The sequence below is a fragment of the Thunnus thynnus genome, chromosome 13, assembly GCF_963924715.1.
Source record: "Thunnus thynnus chromosome 13, fThuThy2.1, whole genome shotgun sequence".
NCBI classification, from domain to species: domain Eukaryota; kingdom Metazoa; phylum Chordata; class Actinopteri; order Scombriformes; family Scombridae; genus Thunnus; species Thunnus thynnus.
The window spans coordinates 6,662,866-6,685,881 of record NC_089529.1 but is presented as its reverse complement, the minus strand read 5'-3'; the positions used below and the strand labels follow the sequence as shown (position 1 = coordinate 6,685,881).

Below are 23,016 nucleotides of genomic sequence, written 5' to 3'. Positions count from 1 at the left end.
CAGTGCTGAGTGTACCAGGAGAGGGCGATGCTTAAAGCCTCAATGCACGACTTCTTATTAAGGGCATCCAGAGAAAGTGTTTGACATGTTTTTCTATTAATGAGAAGATGTCGCACACTGTTAAATCAATGTTTGTGTGCAGCAGAGACACTTACTCTTAACTTTAACTTTCCGAGCTGTTCAGAGATGCTGTTAGACCCTTTCAGTAAAACAAAGAGTATTAGAGAGACATCGCAAATCACTGCGAATCAGCAAAGGAATCTGGCACATCCGTCACGTTTGTGATGTCGCTGAGGATAAGAACCTCTAAAAACCAAAATAAAAACAAAGGACAACAATGAAACGCTATCCTTCAAGGTTTTGAGCTTCGCTTTGTTTGGTTTACAGTCTATTCTGAGTGTGTGTGGTGTAACATGAGCCCTCTGTGGCCTGTCGGAGTATCTATAGATCAGTGGGGCGGGTTACAGTCAGACTAAACTGTAAACAAGTCCCATCCAGAGACCACGGCGGACCCAGCACGGCACATCCAAACCATCTGATTCATCCTCTTCAAACGGCCGAGAGCAAACTCCTCAGCAGCTGCACGATGAATCCCCAATAAATCCACCACGACCAAAAGCTTTGAATCTCACTAAGGAAGCGAGGATGCAGGTGGCTGGAGTGGAGTTTATTGCAACACATACTTTCCAGACGACCAAAACAGCAAGAAAGACCCCCTCCTCCTCCTCCTCCTCCTCCCCCTCCTTCTCCTCCTCCTCCTCCCCCCTCCTCCTCGCTCCTTCACTTCTCCTGATTTCAAAGGCGATCTGCAGGGAGGGAGGAAGCACTCGGAAGCAACAGCCTTTTGTCCGAGGGTACTTTTGCATGAGGGAGAGACCGTGTTTTGTTTATGGGACAACACGGTGTTGCCATTAAGGCTTTAATCAAAACTGTTTCTGGAGTCAGCATCGAGTGACACCCCTCTTTTTCCCGCTTTCGCCCACTCGGTTTGGTTCCCACTGAGGGAGCAAACAGGAGGAGGAGGAAAGGAGCGGGGAAATGTGTGGGAATGTCTCTACATCGTCGCCACGGTGGGCAGCTCCTAAACATGGCTTGAAATTAGGGGAAAAGAAAACACAGGCTAAAAAAAGGCAGTCGCCTAAACTCCTGCCTGCTAATTTGTCACCACTTGAAAAACGGGGAAAAAATAGCAACAGTTTTAAATCACGCTGCTTTAAAGTTAGGACATGCCAGCCAGTATGTATGGTAGAATACTTAAACACATGGGAGATTTAGGTCAACTCCATAGCAGTTGCACATACATCTAAACCATTGTGGGTGGAATCTATGGAGCTCTGGCTGCGCTCATATTAGAGGGAAGCAGAAATGGAGAGCACCGAGTGTCTGGTTCTGGCTGGCTGGCTGGCTAGCTGGCTGGGATCGGACCAGTGACAGCTGGGGCTTGAAAGCCTTACATCCAAAGCCAGGGCTCACTGCCACTTGCTACATAGCAGCGCTGAGCTAAGCCCACCCCCTCCTGTCCAACCCCTCACTCTGAAAGATCACCATCCCGAACAAAACATTACGCTCCTGCCAAATAATTCCCTCTAAACCGTCTTCTCTTTAAAGTCTAAGTCCAAGAGCGGAAGGGGTTCTGGAGAGAGGACAAGATGGCAAGATGGTTTATCTGTCTGCTGCCATGTCTGAAAGGGGAAGGGGTCACACAGGGGGAAGTTTCTCCAAGAGTTCAACCGGGAGAAACGCGTGAAGCATTTTTAACAGCGTGTGTGTGTGTGTGTGTGTGTGTGTGTGTGTGTGTGTGTGTGTGTGTTTGTGTGATCTCTACCTTATCGAGCAGCGGCAGACAGGGATGTACCTTGTGCTCCAGTTTGACAATGGTGATGAAGTCACTCTCTTGTCGTTCATCCTCACTTGTATTGCACAGAGACAGAGGGTGATACTGCAAGAGAGAGAAAGAGGTTAAACCTTTAGAATAAAAGCTTTAGGAAAATAGAAGCTAAAGGAAAATAATCACTTGTAAAGATCAGAAATTTAAAACAACACAGATGTTTCTGGTGGTGTTATTTTTCAGCTTGGGGAGTTGAGTGGAATACATTTTTGAGGAATACTTTTTTTTTTTTTTTTTTTTTTGCAGTGCCAACTGGGGTTTTAAGCTGTGCTATGAAAAGTGCAAGGAGTGTGAATGTTAAGTTACACAAACAGCACATCAACAGCTCCTGAGATTAAAGGTACCGTGTGGAGTTTCTGACCTCTAGTAGTGCTGTGGAGCAGTTTTTCTATAAGCGGGAACTCATTTTCTTTGTCTTGTGCACGCGTGTATGCATCACAGGTGATGCAACACATGTTCCTGTCGGTGGTTTCACAATACTTTGCAAAGGCACCATAGCTGCATCCTGGGCTTAGCGCCATCCAACACGATTGTGATTGATTAAAAGAAATACAAACAAGCTAAAATCTCCGATAGCAGAATGATAGTGGGTGCAGCCGGACCTTTCTCCAGTGCCGGCAAAGCACTGTGGAATTAGGTCTGGCTATGCAAGACTAACATGGATGCAAACAATGCAGGATTTAAAACACTCTAAGTCAGCTGTGCAAACGTTTGACTAGAAAGGAAATACATTCAACACTTTTGTTAGACCTCAAGGATACACACAGTGTGCTTTGGTGAGTAACACTTAATGCAAACATAACTTTTGATTGTTTACAAGAAAACTCCACAAGGCAAAAAATGAAATGTGAATGAGTCTGAAAACAATTTTTAAAATGTGACATTTGTCATATTGTAAAAATACAGAATATTTCAGGGATTTGATTTTTTTTTTACAATAACAGCAATGACTTTCACAAAACATATGCAGACAAGAGAGAACTCTATTTCCAAAAATAGTCACACTAATGGATTCTTAAGACCAAAAAGAACCAGTACAATAAAAAGCTTCAGCTGTAACAACACGTTCTCATCCCAGCTCGTAAAATACCAACGCTTCGTCACACCCCTCTGGCGTCTCATACAGACGCACAAGGTGACCATTGGCGTCTGTATAGCGACGCACCGGGCTTTCAACTAAATCCAATGTAGACCCATTCACGCCAATATTACACACTCATAGCAACTGGTTTAGGCACAAAAATCACTTGGTTAAGCAGTCCAGGAGGCACAAAAACCACTTGGTTAAGCAGTCCAGGAGGCACAAAAACCACTTGGTTAGGTTTGGGGAATTTGTGGTTTGGGTTAAAATGATCACTTGAAACGTTGTCATGGCAACAGTAAACACCACGAGAAAAATGTCCCAAGTCGTGGTTGGAAGCAGGAGGCGAACAGTGGTCTCCTGCAGCAAAGTCCACTTTTTGCCTCCTAATTATCTAGACATCCATCCAACCCACCTCCTCCTAACAAGGAAATGTCACCTTATATAGATGTCATTGGTCTCATGGCAACTAATATAAGCAGATGGGTTTACATTGGAGTTAGTTGAAAGCCCGGCGCATCTCATACAGACGCTAAAGAGTGCCTTGTATGTCGGTATCAGACGTCGAGGGGCATGACAAAGCGTTGGTATTTGATGCCCTGGGAATGAGAATGGGCTGGCTGTAAACCAATGAGACTTAAGAGACAGATACTGTAACACTGACATCTATCTGTCGGAAGAGGTTCCTGAGGTTTCTGCCATTTTTTTCTCCATTGAAGGGTTTTTCCTTATCCGAATGGAAGGTCTTAAGATAGAGCGTGTTGTATGTTGTGCAGACCCTAGAGTCAAATTTCTGATTTATAATATTGGGCTATAAAGATACAGTAAAACTGACTTAACTTGACCATCTATTCAGTAAATTGTGTTAATCCATATGGACCAAAAACACAACATGTAACCGATAGTATGTGACCATAAAGATATCAAAAAATTGGACCAGAACCGAGAAGAATGAGAAGAAAAAATGTTCAAGAAAACCTTTTAAAAGAGATAGTCTAGAGAAAGATTCTAAAGCTGGTTTTCACACCATTTGAGAACAACAGTTGCTTTTGATAGAAGCTTTTATCTGTTAAATGAAGGCGTTTCCTTCTTAAAGCTGTTGATATCAAGAGGAAAAACTTTGGCACCCTAGAAAATCAATTACATGGATGGCAATGTTCACTCCCACTCAGAGCCTTGAGGACTGAAAGAATGAGAGATAGTCTTTGGTAGGAACATTTGATCCCCTCTGAAAGGGAGGAAATTCGTAGCTGCTGAAAGGCTGCATTTAAGAGCTCAAGGGATAGCAGCAGTGTTTGCAAGTCACAGACATGCTGTCACGGGTATGAAGAATTGCACGGCAGTCCAGGAGGGAGCAAACCACTCCTAAAACACCCCTGCGGATCACTAATTCGCTCACATGACATCAATAAGGGCACCCGTCACAACGCAGTGCTCCCAGATTAGTCCTCGTTACAGCTTACAGATCACCCTGCAGCACCCGGCTTCCGCGCTCACCCACACCCCAGCGGAGCGGTCCCACCCTGCCATGCCATGCCCTGCCCTGCCCTATACAGGCCAGTCCCCGGACTGGTTCTGCCCCGGTGGTGGGCCTCTTCATGTGGCTGTGGGCTGAGGTCATGGGGCTCCCCCTCATCTCACCCAGCGGAAATCCCTAAATTAAAAAGACCCAAGGGTGACATCAACAGCTGGCACCCCGGTCCAGGGGAATTGACGTAATGTGCTGCAAAGGGCTGGTGCATGTCTGTCAGAAAGAGAGAGAGAGGGAGGGGAGAAAGAAAGCAGACAGGAGAAAGAGGAGAAAATAAACCGGAGCGGGGGCATGAAGATGAAAGAAAATGAGAGATGGGGGTAAGCAGGGGGGTAAAGCATCCTGTGTATAGTGGTTGTATAGTGTGGTGGATTCACATACCACAAATGGAGAATACAATATCTATAAGTGTTGGCACAGGTTACACCAACACTAATGATGAAACTAGTTGGGAAACCTACACATATGCCATATGAGAGGTGCAGTAATGACCTATAGAGTAGATTAGGAAGACAAGGTGATGCACTCAAACACAGAGACCAAAGCATCTTGGAAACACATCTCTGTCCAGCTAAATCTGAAGGTGAACATTGAAAACAAATACACTCGGTTGAGAATTTTGCCCTGCATGATGTTTTCAGACCGTTGCATGTCAGCTGAATGGCAACCCGTGTTCACGAAGGAAGTGCATGGCCTGGCCTGCATGCTGCGCTGCCAGCTGCCTCTACCAGTCCACATTTACTAGGCCCAAATTAGAGGCCTACAGTTGAACTTGGCCCTTAACTAAGAAAAAGAAAGAAAATTCAAAAAGATCCTTTAATGACACTACTTCACTGATGCCATGACCTCTGCTCTTTTTTGCTATAGGTTTGTGGGAAATGTTGAAAAAGAGCTACAGTGCATTCGGTTATGAGAACCTTTTTATTGCCAGATTACAACGCTTATTTAAATCTTCAGACGCCCTTGATCATGTTTGGTTCTTGCTGTGAAACATGTTGATGCATGGGGTTGTGCAACCATACTTAATAAAGCAGATAATAATCCCAAAGCGGAGCCAAACAGGCTCGGAAAGGAGCGACTAGGTTTAAGTTTCCTCTAGCTCTCCGAGGCTCTGAGGGCAACCACCTCGTTGGTCACAGTGTCTATGTTTTGCATCGTTGACAAGACTAAGCATTATCTTCTATTTTAGATATGCCCACACCACTTACAATCAGATGGCTGTGAACACTCTCCATGTGCCACCATCAGTGCCATCTACCACTTAGAAACACGCTGCCGCTGAGCTATAAATGGCAACCAGGACAGACTGAAACGTCTTCATTTGGTTTTTGTGCGGCCCTGAGAAAAAGGGGCCTGGGAAACCAAATCACTGAGTCTCCATTTCACAGGGACTAGAAACCACAGGGCACGCAAACAGTTCCCCACAGACTGTTAACAATGCTCACTCCTCCGTTCCGCCTCCTCCTCATCTGTCTAGATCTGTTGCAAAACTGACGGGGACATGTCCCTCGGTTCCTTTGTAGCCACGATTAAAGGCATTCCTTTCCAGCTCAATCAAAGACTACCCCAAAAATATTCCAAGGCAAGAATCTAACAGCCTCAAAAACAAATACACGGACAGAAAAAGGGGAAAATAAATAGTAGCTGCGGTGAGAAGTCAATAATATTTTTTTCCCCTCGCTTAGCCCTGCGGATCTTCTTTTTTCATCTGCCAATAATCAGCAAGAGAGCTTTCTAGTTCATCTGCTGCCAGCAGGGAACCAGGCCCAGGCAGTTATGTCAGTGTGTGTTAGAGGTGGGGGGGGGGGGGGAGTAAAAAGAGCTTGCACCTCTCATCAAGCTCCACCACTCAATTACCAACTGCATGGGTCACTGGGCTTCTGAGGAATTATTGGATGAAATGCTATATGCAAAATTATCAAAATGAAGCAGATTAGTTTAGAAGGAGATAAAAGAGATGTATCTGCGACGTATGTGTGTATTCTATCCAATAAATCAAGACTGAGAGTGAGGAAGGGAAAAGGCTTCTTCAATGGAGCTCTGCCCCAAGGCCTGGAAAGCCTGCCAGGTTAAAGCATATCAGGGAAGAATTCAATCAACCCTGCCACATGCAAGCTTGCACATACACACACACACACACACACACACACACACACACACACACACACACCTTGTAAATACTATCTGTTGCCTGGGTTCTGACCCACTTCTTCAGTGAGTGACTCAGCCTCCCACGTCTGGGCTCTAAATCCAATGAAGTGTCTCGTTTTCTTTTGAAACTCCACCATTAAACACCCACCTGTTCTGTGGGCACACACACACGCACACACACACATGCACACACACACACACACACACGCCCACACACACTCATGTACTGGGCCAGGAGTGAGAAAGGAGTCAGCATGTCTCGCAGCAGTAAGTTTTAGAAATGGTGATCAGGTTGGCAACCAGGATGCAGATTTTGGTTGCCAAAGTTAACAGAATGGTTCCCATAATTTACATTACTGGTAAATATGACATTAAACATTTAATTTGCATGAGTTTCAAAAAATGATTTAGCCTCACTGAAGGTGTGAATCAAAACTTTCTCTTATTGAAATTGGCAGAAGCTTCAACAACAAGGGCAGATGGTACAATGTTTGTTTTAAGCGCAAGAAAAGCGGTTGCCAAAAGGAGCAACAAGACCGCATGTAATAGATGAAAGAGATCTGAAACTGGTTGCCCGGGTTACTGGGCAACACTTACTGTTGATCCCTGCTAAGATTTGACTTTGTGTGTGTGTGTGTGTGTGTGTGTTTTTTTTAAGGGATGAGAGACCCCAGGGTGACAGGACAGGTTGAGACCCTGACCCTTTGCTTCCTATCTCTAGCGACAACGCCAGCTTGGAAATGCATCAGCTAGCTAGTCTACCCAACATCAGGTACAGTACAGTCTGTGTAATTGTGCAGGTTAATGAGTGAGAGCGCAGCTATGTACTGTTGCTAGAGGCACATGAGCATGTGCTTGCATGTGAACATATGTGTGCATGAGCATGTGTCTACTGATCTTCTGTTTCAAAAAGTCCCTCAGTGGTCCTGCAGGGGAGTTACTCAGCGCTGGGTGCAGGAGTGTGTGTCTAAATCTCTGCGCTGAAAGCCAAGGCACTGAGGCTCATATCCGTCCTTGGACCAATAATCAGGCAGCGCTGGCTTCTACACAACACACTGTGGTCCAGCTCTCAGTGCCACAGATGACACAGATACACACTCCTCATACCACACTCCTCAATCAAACAGACTTGTATCTCATGAACCTACACTAAGTAGATTTTCATGAAAGGCTGATATGAGAGTGACGCCGGATTGCCCGGTGCCGGGGGAGCAGCGGAGCAGAGGGTCTTTCTCTGTCGGAGCATCTGGAAAAGTGGGCTCTGAGGCCTTCTATTTCTCTTCTCTTTGCAAATGCAAACGAACAGGAGGCATTACTGCTTTGGTCCTGTCAAAACAAAAGGCGTGTCATCTTTCCCCCCGCTTTATTGACAGTGTCAGCCCCATATCCAGTAACGCTTACCACAGAGAATGACTTGGGGAAACGTGATCCCATAATGAGGCCCAAATAATTACCACCAGCCCCAAATTTGCCCGGGCGCTTTCTTTAAGTAGCAGTGCTTCCCCCCCAACTCCAGGCCCGTCAGACTGTCTCTCTGCTCTATAAAAGGGATTAGACAGAGGAGAAAGAACCTGGAGAGGGAAGAGGAGTTGGTCTTAAAGAAAGGAAGCTGAGGAGTGAGCATGAATGTTGCCGCCAGAATGCCAGATGAGGGAATGAATGTTTGCTTTTTTCTGATGTGCCAAGATATTTGAACAGACTTTAATGGGATGTTTTTTTTTTAACTCAGACAAATTGATCCATATCCCATTTTTCTGTGCCATCCTCATTAGCTTGTTTCTAGTAAATGTGCAAGAGTTTCATCATCACAACATGCAGCTCAAAAGTTCAACCTGGATGAACTTTGAACACCGCACCTATGCTTTGATCACTGCGGCAGATTTTCATTCAGGCATGCGTGAAAGCAAATGAAAATAATTAATTTTAGAGCTCAGTGGTGGAGTTACAATGCCCTACATTAGAGCAGCTTTACTAAATTGGTCTCTAATCCATGTACTAAAGTTATATTCTTCACTCTTAAAGTTATGTCCCTCTATTATAGCTACTATAAGCAATTATACTATTTTCAACAAATGGTAGTCAGACAGGATTTGGATTTAGATCCAAAGGATGAATGGACAATGAGAGGGACACACCCTGACCTGCATTTAAAGTCTAAAGCCCAAAGTGTGACAATAGTCCCACATACACAGAAAACCGTTACAGAATGTGTGGTTATAGTTTACAAATTCGCCTTATTGCAAAATGTACCCAATGAAATGGCAAAAAACAAACAAACGCAGAGACAGAGTTTGACATTTATAAGAGAACAAACTTAAATTTATGGATGTTGCAACAAACCTACCATAGTTAATACTGTCCTGCCAGCTAAAGGGGATTGCACATAAGACTTCTGTGTAGTTGCAAATCTCCAGACTGACACTCAGCCACAAAACTCGTTACGCATTTTTAGTTTTTGTTATTGTTATGGCTGCTGCTCTGAACCACTGGCATACAGTAAATCATAGCAGAATGACCACTCTCTCTCTCTGTGTATGGTGACAAGGCACTTAGAGCCACTCAACAGGCAAAGTAGGTTATAGTAGAGTAAAGCTTTAATGTCCCCAAGGGGCAATTTGGCAGAAGTAAAAATGGAATCCATAAAATATATATACACAATCACTGTTGTCCTTGACACCAGAACCATCAGAAGAAGCAGTAAGACAGAAAAGTGGGGGACTGTATCACATCCACAGATTCTCACAGTCCCATTTTGTTTAAAAAGCCAATAGCTGATGGAATAAAAGACTTCATATATGGGAGTCCAGTAAGATGACCTGTGCTTTCTGTGTGGCTCTGACCTGGTAGAGGTGGTAAAGATCATTTAAATTTACGCCTGTAACTGTAACTTTATGGCACACGTTCACAATTTTTCCCAGCAAGTCTTTGTTTTTCACACTGAGATTAGCAAACCAACAGATCATAGTGAATAATAAAACTGACTCAATACACGTATACAGAACAATTTCAACAGACTTGTTACCATTAAAACTTCTGAGCTTCTAATCTAATCTAAACAATCTATTTGCCTTTTTACAAATAAAATCAGTGTTGGCTTAGCAAGTGTTTGTACTGCTGGAATACAGTCACATGCTGCCCTATAATGACGGCAGGGGCAAGAGAACTTAGTCGGTTGCTGGTTAGTTGCACTGGGATCACCGTGGAAACAGCTCAAAGATGGAGGCCGGTGCCCTTTCCACATTTCCTGCACAAGTTCTGTGGTCATACTAACACAAATGCACGTGCTTACATATATACACACCTAAGCATGCACACCACCAACAACTAGTGCCACTCCATCAGCCTGGGGCCAGCGCTACGCTATACATTTCAAAGCTCTGACTTAAACATAAACACAGCACTTCCCTGTCATAACAAGTCAGTGGCTTGGTAACCCAGCAGTTTGTTAGTATTGCAGTGATCCTTCTTCCCTGTAGACACGGGGGCCACATCCACACGTCCTCCAGGCTTCCTCCGGCCCGTCCCTGGCCCGCAGGACGACTCACCAGCTCTCTCAGGTTCCATAACATCAGTCGGAGAGAAAACCCACACTTTTCAACTTGTCAATCATTTAAGGTTAAGAACTTAAGGTCATCTATGTGGAAAGAGATTAGCCATAAGAGTGAGGAAGGGTGTTCACCGAAAGGAATTTTAAATTATAGGAGAAAGAGAGACGTGGGAAGACGGACAATAAGAGAAGATTGTTATTGACTTTGAAGGGGTTTTGAATTCAGTAATTTCACTTTACTTTAGTGTTTTTGGGCTCATGACAAACCACATCCATTTCAGACATTTTGATCAGATTACACATTTTGTAGATTAAATAAACTTCACATTAGTAATTTAATGCTCAATTAACTCACATGTTCAAGTAGTACAGGCCGTCACCTACTGAGTATTATAAGTGGTTTGTTCATGCTTGGTTGTTCTCGCTACTTAGTTGGATAGCTCAAAGCAACAATAACATTATGATTTGATACTATCATATCATAAATTAGTAAAGTATGTAGGAGAATTCAAAGAGAAACAGACAGCAAACAAGTAAAAGAAAGTAAGAGAGCTGTCTGTTATGAACCCTGAGTACTGTGCATGATTACGCTTTTGAGGTACTTTTGAAGTCAGTAATTACATTTTACTTTGGTATTTTTTAGCTTATGATTGTGAAATTGCATTCATTTCAGAGTTCATTCATTTTCTAAATAAGCTTTATATTAGTAAGCTTTATTCGGCCTGCAAATGAAGGACATCTGGTAATACCATCACTGCCTGGTACGAAATCACTATCCAGACTCTTCTCATTTGTGGTTCGGCGATGGTGGGATGAGCTACCCAGCTCCACACAGTCTGCTGGCTCCCTGTCTGCATTCGAGAAATGCCGGAAAACTCAGCTCTTCCGTGAACACCTCAACACTTTTTGGTGATTGTTGCACTTCTTTCTTGTTGCTTATTGTTATTTCTTATGCACTTGTCTACTCCCTGTTGTTTCTTACTTTATATATTAAAAAACAATCAAAAACCCCTTCTGTCTAGCGCTCTTTCTCGTTGCACTTGTACCTGGTCGGCTACTTGAGAGTTTGCATCACGGCTCTTTCAGAGTCACTGTTCTGTGACGCTTGATTGTCTCGCTTATAAGTTGCTTTGGATAAAAGCCAAATGACAAAATGCAAAAAAAATGTAATGCTCAATTCACTCACATGTTCAAGCTGATCAAACATTAGCGCCTACTGTGTACTGCAAGAGGTTTGTTTATGCCTGGTAGCTAATAGCAACAAAAGCATGATTATTTAGTGATATCCTATTAGTGATATATTTCATTGCATGGAAAAGGTAATATCTCTGCTGTTATCTTTACATTTACATTAGCACATTCTCCTACAGTATGAATATCTCAGCAGGAGTGAGAGTTTAGCAGAGGAAAAGTACTTGTGCTTCAATAGAGTACTGTGGCAGAAAACAAGCATCTTCTGAGTCAAAATGACAAAATATGTGACAAAAGGCACAACCGTGTGCCTTGTGCTGTGACAGAGAACAAGACTTCAGGTCAGCCTTGCTAGCAGCTCATTGAGGCTGCATTTAGGAATAGCGGAGCTTTGAGCTAAATGCAAACATCAGCATGATAACATGCTAAGCTGCTAATGTTTGGCAGGTATAATGTTAACTATTATCACCATCTTTGTGTGTTAGTATTTTAACCAATTAGCACTAAACTCAAAGTAAAAAGGGGATGCCATTAGTTTTTGCAGGTCTTTGTTGATAAACTGAAGAATTGGACAAACTAAAATTTCAACCCAAATTAAAGTCAGAAGATCACCTGAGTAACTACAATTCATCCTGAGAGGAACATAAATGTCTGTACCAAATCTCACAGCAATCCATCAAACAGTCATCAAACCATAAATATCAATCACATAGTGGCACTAGTAGAAAAATAAGGGGATCACCAAAGTGATTAGGATTCATCCTCTGGGGACCACGAATGTATGTACAAAATGACATGACAATCCAACTAACGTACCATCCCTCCAGCCACAGTGCTAACACAGCTAAAAACACGTGACCAAATGCAATGAGCCCACGCTTATTTAAACATAAAGTGATGCTGTCGTTGTTCTGGAGGAAACATTTCACACATAGCAACTGGTGCCAGACCTTCACTGAAGATACATGTCTGACTGTAGATCAGTTCAAACCAACTGCAAGAGGGTTGTATTCCAAAATAAAACTGCTGCATGAAACTAAAAAGACAAAGTGGTAGCACCCAAATTTAAATGCCTTAAGATGTTTAAAATGGACGTGTTAATAGTTTATTTTCTGTTGTACAAATTTGACGCAGTAATGTGAACGCCGAACTAGACGTTTCGGTCCTATTCTACGTTCCATAGGAGGGTTTCAGTGTGCTTCTCTTTAACGAGAAACAGGTGCCTTTTTTTACACACTTGCACATAAAATAAAAACAGTAGACTGCTGGGGGTGTTTTTAACACCCCTCTTTCATTTTGAAATCCAATCCCATGTCTGCCCCCCCCCAAAAAACCACCCAACTTGTCTCTTTTGTTGCAATATGCTGTTCTTAAAGAGGGGTCGGCCTTTATTATAGCATATGAGAGGGAGCCATTTTTCTCTTCCTCTAATGTTCCAGCTTTCCAGTTCTTCTTCCTGTCAATCTCATAAAGCTTAAAACCCTAAATGCAGCTCAAGGGCTGAGAATGAATGTCACTGTACAAGACTTTGTTTATAAAGCTGTGTGAGGACGGGACAACAGCTTGAAAAGGCTAAAGTGTAATGCTGGGATCATATATTTGTCTTTCACGATGGTCACCATGTCACCAAGCCTTTATGCTCAACGTGTTGTTTGTTGCAATATTCTCTGAAACACCAGGGGGAGTACAAACAAGAAGTTAACAAGTGTTACTGGAAGAACGTCATTGTTGCTGGGGAAGAATTTATCTGCTTATGGCTATTAAAACTACAAAGGCGATGCAAGATGAGATGGTCTGTCCATCCTGATGCAGAGATACGTCTTGACGTGACGTGGGAATATAGCTATATTGTGAAGCTAATGCGTGCTATCGAAGAGGAAATGCACTTCAGTTACTTCCACATGACCGTGTGCAGCGCACGCCTAGCTACAAAAGAAGTGTATCACCAAGTGCTACAACAACTTGTGGAGCCTTCACGCTTGATCCGAAAGACATGATGACATCATTTTTGGCACGCACACCCTTGCGCCGGGGACAACGCGTCAAGCATAAACCTAACTTAAAGACGCCATCATTCCCGATGTTCACATTTGGACCCGATGGTGGAAATTTGTCGGCAATGACAAAATTGTGTCAAAATCTGGGTGAATTCCTGTCGTCTGATCCCTACATAAGTTTAAACATACAGTATAACTGAGAGTGAAATGTGCTGTTTAAAAAAGTTTGAAGCATGAAACTTACTTTTTGCTTTTTACTTTTTTATTACCGTATCTTTGTATATTTCCATGTTCAAAATGGTTGATGACGAAGCATTACTGTACTTTTTTCCCGCTAATTATAATCAAACATTTTATCAATGTTGTGCAACGCTTTTTATTGAAATCTAAGTTCTGGCATGTGAGACTGAATATTGTTTTCTATCTCTCCTGCAGGTCGACTGCTGGTATGTTTCACCTCTTGGCTGTTCAACACAAATGGGAATTAACTACAAATGGTTAGAGGGAAATATAAAGCTCAGTTTTTTTGTTTTGTTTTATTGAATCTGGGTTAAGGTTTACGCCATAAATCATTTTCTTGAAATGCCCTCCGAGGCATCCCCATCCTCCCATCTGCTCAGAAACAAATGACAGACAAAAATGACTTAACCTACTGACTTCCTCTTTTCTTCACAGTTGATTCTTCTAACATCTGTCCCTGAGTTTGGACACTTGCTATACACTGTAAAACCTTTCCATACTAACAAGTCATTTAGCTGCATGTTCAGCCTTAAATCTGGTTTTCCTGGAAAGAAGAAACCTGCCATAAAACAACGGAGAGTAAAGTACTCAACTAAGTCTAGAGTCTAGAAAATAATGTCTTGGGAAGATCTCCCCAGTGTCTCCCACAAATTAGCAGATTTTTAACGTATTTGAGGGAGGTTGGAGGGGGGGGGGGGATTTTAAGATTCAAAACTAGAAGAAAGCACTCTTTCAGAAGGGTATTTTTGCCGTGCAGTTGTCATTACCTACTATTCTGTCATGGAAGATCTCTAATTTAATCCAGGGGAGGTTCCTGTGGAAAAAAAGAAAAACGGTGGCATATTTCTCCACAGATGTCACTGTCTGCCACCATCCCTCCACCACCATCACTCCACCCCACAGGGAATCCCATAATCACCTGTGGCCTATGTCGGAGAAACGCAGTCACAAAGGCAAAGAGCAAGTAAACACAGCGACTAAATTAAGGGCTTTTCCGTGTTATTTCTCACACACACACACACACACATGCTGCACCCTTAGCAACCCCACCAGTAAATAATCACAAACACATCAGCAGCAGAATTTCTCCGATGTGGCCGCCGACTGCTTGCAACACACCTTGTAATTGGCAGCATAATTGTTTTCTTTTTCACAGCTATATTTCACTTTGGCTCTAAGGCAGGCGTTGAAGCAGTCTGATTTATGGTCAGGGAATGTGCTGAGAGCTTTTCAAGACAAACTGGCGCAGATGTTTATATCCAACATCGGTGAGACGCAGACTGACATTTGCAAGTCTTGATATCCAACTGAGAATATCAGCAGCGAGGTGGGGGGGGTGGGGAGTAGGAACAAGTGAGGGGAGGAAGGCTAGAAGGCTGAATCTCCTGCCCTCCTGCGGTGCCACGGTGAATGTGATCCCTCCCTTTACCTCCTTCTTGGCTAAGTTTGATGTTGACAGCTCCCTGATGACTGTTTTTACAGATCTTTTATTGAGTCTTTTTACTATTTCTTTTATCTGTTGGTATCCTTCTATCTCAATCTAAAACAGAACGATGAAAACAAAGGTGATCGAGTTGCGTAGCTGTATCACAGGTGCTCAACAGAAACGTCTGTCTGATTTGATTTGTAACAGCTGATAAAGAAAGCAGAATCCATCCTGTCTGACAGCACCCACTCTCTGCATCTAGAGTTTCAGACCTGGCCTTCGGGTTCCCGCTTCATATACTCGCTAGCCAAAACCAACAGATACAAACAATCCTTCATATCCTCTGCCATTTCACTGCTACACTCCCGATAGAAAAAGGTAACATGAGCTTGACCACCCAACCACGCTTGGTAAATATTATGTACTCTTTGTTTTTACTTTTTATTATATTCATTTTATTTATTTTAATCACCTTGGGTGTTTGTCTTATCACTGTGATTTTGTGTTATTACTGTTTTTACTGCTGCACAACCTATTGCCCCTCTGGGGACAAACAAAGTTCGACTACTTCTTCTTTTCTCTGAAGGTGTCCCGCCGCTGGGTGCTGCATGCTCCACTCCCAGCTGGCTCCTGTCTTGTTTTAACGGCCAAGCGGAGAGTACAGTTGTGTGTACGGAATATGTATGTACTATATGGGCAGGGGTGGGGGGTGGTGGTGGGGTAAATGTTGCTGAGGCGTGGGCACGCAGCCAGGAGCATGGAGCTCCTCGTGGAATGCCATGGAAAAATGAGACAGAGGAATGCAGACTCTACTGAGCAGTGTAAACAGGCTGGGCTGAGAGAATGCTGCCACGCCACTTTGAAGTCCCTTCATCTCCGTATTACAACACACACACACATACAGACACACACACACACACAGATCCGTGACCTACTGCTGTGTGATTAACCAAGAAAGCATGATTTTAACTAGTGAACTGTGAGTCTTGCTTCGTCAGGGCGGTGACACAAAACGACCACAAAACACAGCATGTTCAGTATGCGCGTATTTTCGGCCCTGCTCGATGTCCGCCAGGCCGGAACATACACACACACACACACACACACACACGCACACACGCTCTATTTATTACTCAAACACAGATGCGCTCACTTCAACACATGTGAACACATATGCACCCACGCACATGCCTGCGCAGTCACATACAGTACATCCACACACAAACATATACAGAAGCTCACACCTGTTCTCCCTCTACATGCACCCACACTTCAAGGCTTCCGGCCCCGCTGACGGTAGGGGATTTTATGAGGCGACTTCGGCTATCTTCTCAAACTCCCTCCCTCCCTCCGTGTTCTGCCCTCCCACCCCCCACCTCTCTACTCCACTCCTAGTCCTGCTTCAATATGGCCTTTCAACATCTTTGTTGAGCGTGCGGCAGTGATATCAGGCTAAGAATGTCTCCGGTGTAGACAGTAGACACGCAGGCACCGGAGTCTCTACCTCAGTGTCTGAGCCAGCCGGCTGAGGAATCCACTGAAGTGGGCAGGTAAACACTGCTGCCCTTTGGAACACCACTCGCTCTTACTACCAGTGTGTGTGTGTGTGTGTGTGAGAGAGAGAGGGTGTGTAAGTGAACAAGTGTTATCAAAATCACTCTCTAAAAACCACTCTACTAGGGGTTTAAGGTATGTATAATCAAGGGTTCAGCACATACTATGGTTGGCGGTCATGGCCATTTGTCAGTATTATTTCAATGTAATTATATAAATCAAATTCTAAACATTCTATTCCATATATGCAAATGAATGAACATAATATGCACGTTGAAGATCAAAGTGGTTTCAAATCTGCTAATCTTTGTCCTGGCAAAGAGGCAAATCATCTCTTTTTCTGAGAGAGTGAAACATGATCTTTGGGTTTACTGTCCACATTCCATAAGATAAGATAGATGATGATCTCTTACACTTTCTATCAGAGTTTGACCTAATTCTGATTTGAAATGATTAATCGAGGCTGACAACAACGCTCTATATTTCAGGAACTTTTTCACACCTTTAGAGTTACGTGCATTCACACCTGGAAGCTGCCGACTACAACCAGTCTGATCTGCTGGTTACTGAGCAGCTCTACTGGAGCAGTGGGGGGGGGGGTTAATGGACTTACTCAAAGGCACATCAGTGGTGGTAATGAGGGGAGCTCTAATCTTTAGGCTATTACTGCCCCACTGCCACATTATAACTGCTGGTTTCTTATACATCTGCAGCTTTCAGCCCTCTCTGTCTTGTCTCTTTTTGTCAACATCACAGTCCAGGAGCTCAAATGACTTGTAAATCAAGCCTGTTGATTCCACCTGTGACAATCTTTCTGCCTGTGGGAAATAGTGTTTGTTAAAGACCACATAAGATATATTTTTTTAAAATTTACTACTGCCGCCTAGATTGGGGTGTGCACACCACACTGTTGAGCGAGGTCATGTTGTAGGACTGGATTTTTAGTCATTTGCATTCATGTGATTTTGAATTACCTTTTTATTCATCCAAAAGTTATGCTTTCACTTCAGCTCTCTTCAATTTACTCACTACTCTGGCTTCTTAATTATACAGATTTTATCATTTAGTGTACTTAACTGAAAAAATGATGCACCAAACCAAACGTCCTGAACCAAACATTTGAATACATTTACAGTTGCATGCCAACCCTGCATGCAAATTTGATTTAATTGAAGGTTGCAGGATTTGAGGATCCCGTAAATACACAACAGATGGTGCTTATCTTTGTCAAATAAACCGTAGCATAACTGTAGCTGCTTATTCTAGCTCTCTGATTGGTTACACGGTATGTCCATCTACTTATATTACTTGGTATCTTGACAATCTTCAGCAACGGCTGTCTTAAATACTGACACAGAAGGTTGTATTTTCACATCTGCCTGCACACACTCAACACCGCCACTACTCAACACTCAACACATCCATATATACACTCATAAAAGTCTCTATAGTGTATATACACATAAATCACCTCTCCTACTTGGTAACAGTATGTATACAGTACACACACGGACACTAACAAAATAAAGTTGAGCTGTAGCTGCTGCTGCTGTCTGCCATCGGAGGCCTTTCATTTTCACAGAGCTGTGCCACCTCAGTAGGAAGACTCTAAGTGTCTTTGAACATCAGCACACAGTCCGATGAATAAACCCTGCAATATTCACCTACTGCAGTTCTGTCTGGGCACCAGCGAAAAGATTTACACAGAGCAACATCCAAAATATCCTCCAAAAGGCTCGAGAGAACAAAATGGCTTTGCAAAAATGACATTTATTTAGACATCATTCCTCATTAAAATATATTTGGCGTGTAATTACAGAAGACTCTGAGCATGTATGAGCGTATTGAGCCAGACTCGATCTGCCTCAGACAACAAAACACAAGGCATACTTCTACCGCAGCGGCCACATTATGGTGCAGTACTTCCTACTTTAAAGGCCTTTCAGCAGTCTTCCGCTCTCCCTCTGTATTCTGCAGGATGAAAGGTAGGGGAGCCTGGAACACAGTTTGGCCTGTCATCACCGCTGCGCTGTCATATCATAGGGAAGCTTTTAAATTGCTACATGTGCTGCCTGGCAGGGCAGGTCTGCTGGTCTATTCTGGTACCCGCTAGATAAATCTCTTCAGCTGGGACCGTCTGTCTGTGATTTACAGGTCAGCCGATACCACAAGTAGGCACCGCTCCACTACTGGCCCACAGTGAGAGACACCTTGGTCAGGAGGCTGAGGTAAGGTAGAAACTCCAGCAGCAGTGCATCTACCTCAGCTCTGTCTTGTCTGCTCCTCCTCCTCACCTGGAAGCTCTCAGCAGACAAAACATTGCCGTTTTTCTGCAGATTCTTGGCAGGAACGGAGAAGGCCTCTGAATTCAATCACAGACAATCTCAGACTGTACTCCAGTTTTGCTTGCATTTTTTTTTTCTTTTTACTATCATTGGCTGGGATTCACCATAAACACAGATTCTGAATCTTCAATGTAGTGTCCTCTGCAGGTATGTCCCTGACAGAAAGTGTGCCTTTCTTACTTTGCTACTGTCTTTAAGCCTCTGGCAAATGACTAAACCAGTCTGGGGTCAGTTCCAGGGATCTCCATAAGTCATTTCCTGCTGGAATATTTATTTCAATCACAGCTCTTCATGGGGTCACTCACTTCACTCCTGAGTCTTTTCTTCTGGATCCCATCAAAACATCCACCTTTCTGTCTTTTTCTCGTCTTAAGGGATAGATTTATTGCTGGCACTTCCTTGTTTTCTAATATTGTGGCTAACCCACTGGCTCTGGACACAAACTTAGTCCATCGCTGACAGACACAGGGAGTTGGCAGCCCTCAGTGGCATATCCCTTGCCTACAAATCCACAGGCCCGACCAGCTAGCTGTGAGCATGTCAACACCAGCGGGCTGCCACCAGGAGGGCTGGAATCACATGGAGACATTATTCATAATGCAGGGATCCTGCAGATGGCAGACACATTGCTACAAGATAGAGGACAACTGCCAAGCCACACATTATGAAGTATATAATAATACCTCAATTTGCATTATTATGGTCCATCTACATCACTTGATTACAACAAGGTTAACTTTTTAGCTCACAGGATTTCAAAAATGTATCCAAATAATCAAATCTAAATGTTTTCATAGACCTTTTACACTACTTTACTATCATTATTACGTTATTTCCATCCTGTTTAAAAAATGCTGATCCCTCTTATCCACTGATCCTCTGTGTTGCTATTATTTACAGAGAAACCATAATGCCAATTCCACTTTTTATTAGCCAGTTAGACAACTTCTCTACTCCACTTCTGCATAATGATGAGCAACATCACACCTTCAGTGTGGATCAGGATTCACATGCATTCCAAATCCAGTCGTACATTCTTTTTAATCAGAATTCCTCTTTTCTCCTTCAAATTCCAAATTAATGTCATATATCGTGTACTTGGGGACGTATATATATAAGAATTCCATTCATGAACGTATACATTTTGGGTGACCTTAGCAACCTCTCTGGTTCATGTGTCACAAAAAGTCAAACCATGGAAGAAAATGACATTGTCATGAATCACTGGGTCCAGTTTCTTTTTTCAAGTCAAAAATTCATGAATGGCATTCCTCTGTAACACAAAGGAATTCAGATTTCCACTGTGGCATTCTGCGGTCAGTGCCTGGGGGAAGCTCCAGGGGTCTACGACACAAACAGGACCCTACTGACAGAGACAAGGTTCATTCAGTGAAGCAGATCGACTCATCTTCACAATAAAGACCTGGCTGGCCCCGCAACCTGATCTAGTATCCTTCCAGAGTCACTCAGCAGTCTAACATTAGACCTTTACACTTCCTCTGCTGGGTCTCTTTCCTCTGGCCCTGAGGGTGTGAGGGCTATGGGTTTGTGCCGAGATGTGTGTGTGTGTGTATGTGTGCACTGGACACAAAAGACGGTGACCTCATATGACATGAAGACTGGAGAATCCTGTCTCAACTGGAGTCAACTAGAGGGTCCACAAAGCTGACAGTATTGCAGTTGCCTATTAACGGTCATCTCAAATTTGTCTGCTGAACTGCCTACGGCAAGAAAAAAAAAGATCCTGTATCGGGTTTTTCCTAGCTTCTGCGCCATTGATCGAATCATTGAAGTTTAGTGCTAATTGAAGACTACTAGAAAGAAACGTTCACCTCAGCAGCGGGCAGGTGACAACAACAATGTGGCAATAACTTTTCATCACCTTTTCCTGCAGCTGTGGGTGGGTCAGGTGGTTGGTTTGTGGCATTTACTGCCATGTGAGGGGAGGGGCTGAGTATAAAGTGGAACCAGAATTTCCTGATCCATTTTTATGTCGGAGCCTTTGTAGACAAGCCAACACATCTCCTCGGTTGAGCGCACACACACCTGCACCCAGCGGAAAGGAGGAGGAGGAGGAGAGAGAGAAAAAAAGCATTGGAACTCAACTGTAGACCGCAGTAAATAACCGCATAAAATTGTACTCCTGGCAGGGAAACGATAAAGACTGAGGGAAAGCACAGCATTCCCTCAGTTAGGTCCATTCAAGTTGCGCTGCTATGTGGGTGGGCCACAAATCAGAACCAGCTTTTACAGGCCTGTCCCTTAGAGGAATCAGTGCTGTGTAGCAAAGGCCAGCTGCCACTCCGCCAGACTGCATCACGCTCCAGCTCTCTCCCTGGTAAACCACATCACAGCCAAACCAACAGCGACCCTGACCTTTCAGACCAGTCATCACCTCCCAATTGTCACATCCCTCCCGTTCCCATTCACACCTGCTTATCATTGCAGGATAATGGTAAAATAACAGAGTGGTGGATAGGGGGGCAGTGCATCGACGCTGAGTGCTTTAGTTAAACAGCTCAAAACAGCCTCTTGTGGGTGTTATGCTAATGTTAAACATCTGTCTTCGTGCTGAAAGGAAACAATAAAGGAAAGTACTGCCTTTTCAGATCATATTAATCATAGCATCTGTTTTTTTCACATTATGCACAGCACTTCTGTTTTATGCTTTAGTTATAATATAGGGAACAATACCTTAAAGCGCTTAAAAACAGAAAAAAATACATTTAAACAAACCATTTCAGGGAGTTGGTAGTACTGCAACTAATGATACAACTACAGATTCAACCGCAGATTACTTTCTCATTTGATCGTTTTGGTTTTTAAAATGTCAGATGAATGTCTTGTGTTGTTGTTTCGGCCGACCAACAGTCCAAAACCCAAAGACATTCACTTAATGATTTAAAACAGAGGAAAGCAAATCCTCACATCTTAGAGGCTGCAACCGAAGAATGTTTGGAGACTTTGAAACTATTAACCGATCATCAAAATTGACGTTAGTTAATCTTCTGTTGATTAACTAACTAATTGTTGCTGCTCTCTTTGAGTCCAAATGGTGAAAGGCATACAAGCCAAATATATGTTGCTGGCTCTAATGTGAAACAGCAGACAGTAGACCAATCTGATTAAAATGTCATTTTCAGTGGGCTATAATGGTGATTGGTCTCATGTATTGTATAATACACACTGTATTTTAGTACACACTGTTGACTTAAATCATGATATATTGGGAGAAACGTGCTATATTGTTTATTAGTAAGTTGTTATTCTTGTATTTTTACAAAATTACTAGTCTTATAAGCATGTTTTTTTAACTACACTTCTATGAACCATGTTGAATGAAAGTCAGCAGACAGAATAAGAAGTCATATGTTAGTCCTGCCATACTACCCCATTCTGCCTCTATGCAGGTGTTCATATTTCTGATTTTACCACAAACTGTGTGCAAGAACACATAAACATAATGAAAAGCATTCTTACCCTCCAGTTCATAATTAATGTATCAAATGACCTCATGATCACAAGTTGAACATACTAATCCCCCCTGTATGAAGGTGTGACTCATGGGATTCAAAAAGCTCAGTAATTGCTGAGGAATTAATTATGTTTAATACTCATAAAGCATTAGCTAAGCTGTAGGTGTGTCCCTCTATGTATTTCAGTATTCAGACCAATCCTGTAGCCTAAAATGAACTGTTAAATCAATACCAGCAGACGTGTGTGGATCAATCAATCAACCAATCAATTAAACTTTATTTGAATAGCACCTTTCATACAGGTTAGCGCAGTTCAAAGTGCTTCACAGGTAACTGACGAGCCAATAATAAGACAGAACAAGTGTAGACCGTAAAAACAACAACAAAAAAAAACAAGCAGATGTTTAGTCATCCTCTGACACTTTGCCAGCCTATTATCTCTGCAGTACTGAAAGAGCCTGATGTGACTCATCCTGATAGGACAGACAGTTGTGCTTTTCAAGCTTAGGCAGTATTACTATGAACTTAAGTGGTTATCTCTACTCTCTCTGTGATTCTTGGCACACAAACACGCTTTAGACACACTTTT

At 43.0% G+C, this 23,016-nt stretch overlaps 1 protein-coding gene across 3 annotated transcripts in view; it reads right to left on the bottom strand.

Moving 5' to 3' along the window:
• LOC137195272 (E3 ubiquitin-protein ligase RNF43) overlaps positions 1-23,016 on the bottom strand; it is an 89,409-nt gene that overhangs the window by 28,875 nt on the left and 37,518 nt on the right. For 2 of the 3 annotated variants that reach the window (XM_067607497.1, XM_067607499.1), the window contains exon 2: positions 1,826-1,939. In XM_067607497.1, the coding sequence (XP_067463598.1) occupies positions 1,826-1,939 (114 nt within the window). The remainder of the gene's footprint in view (positions 1-1,825; positions 1,940-23,016) is intronic. The other variant, XM_067607500.1, reaches the window with a different exon arrangement.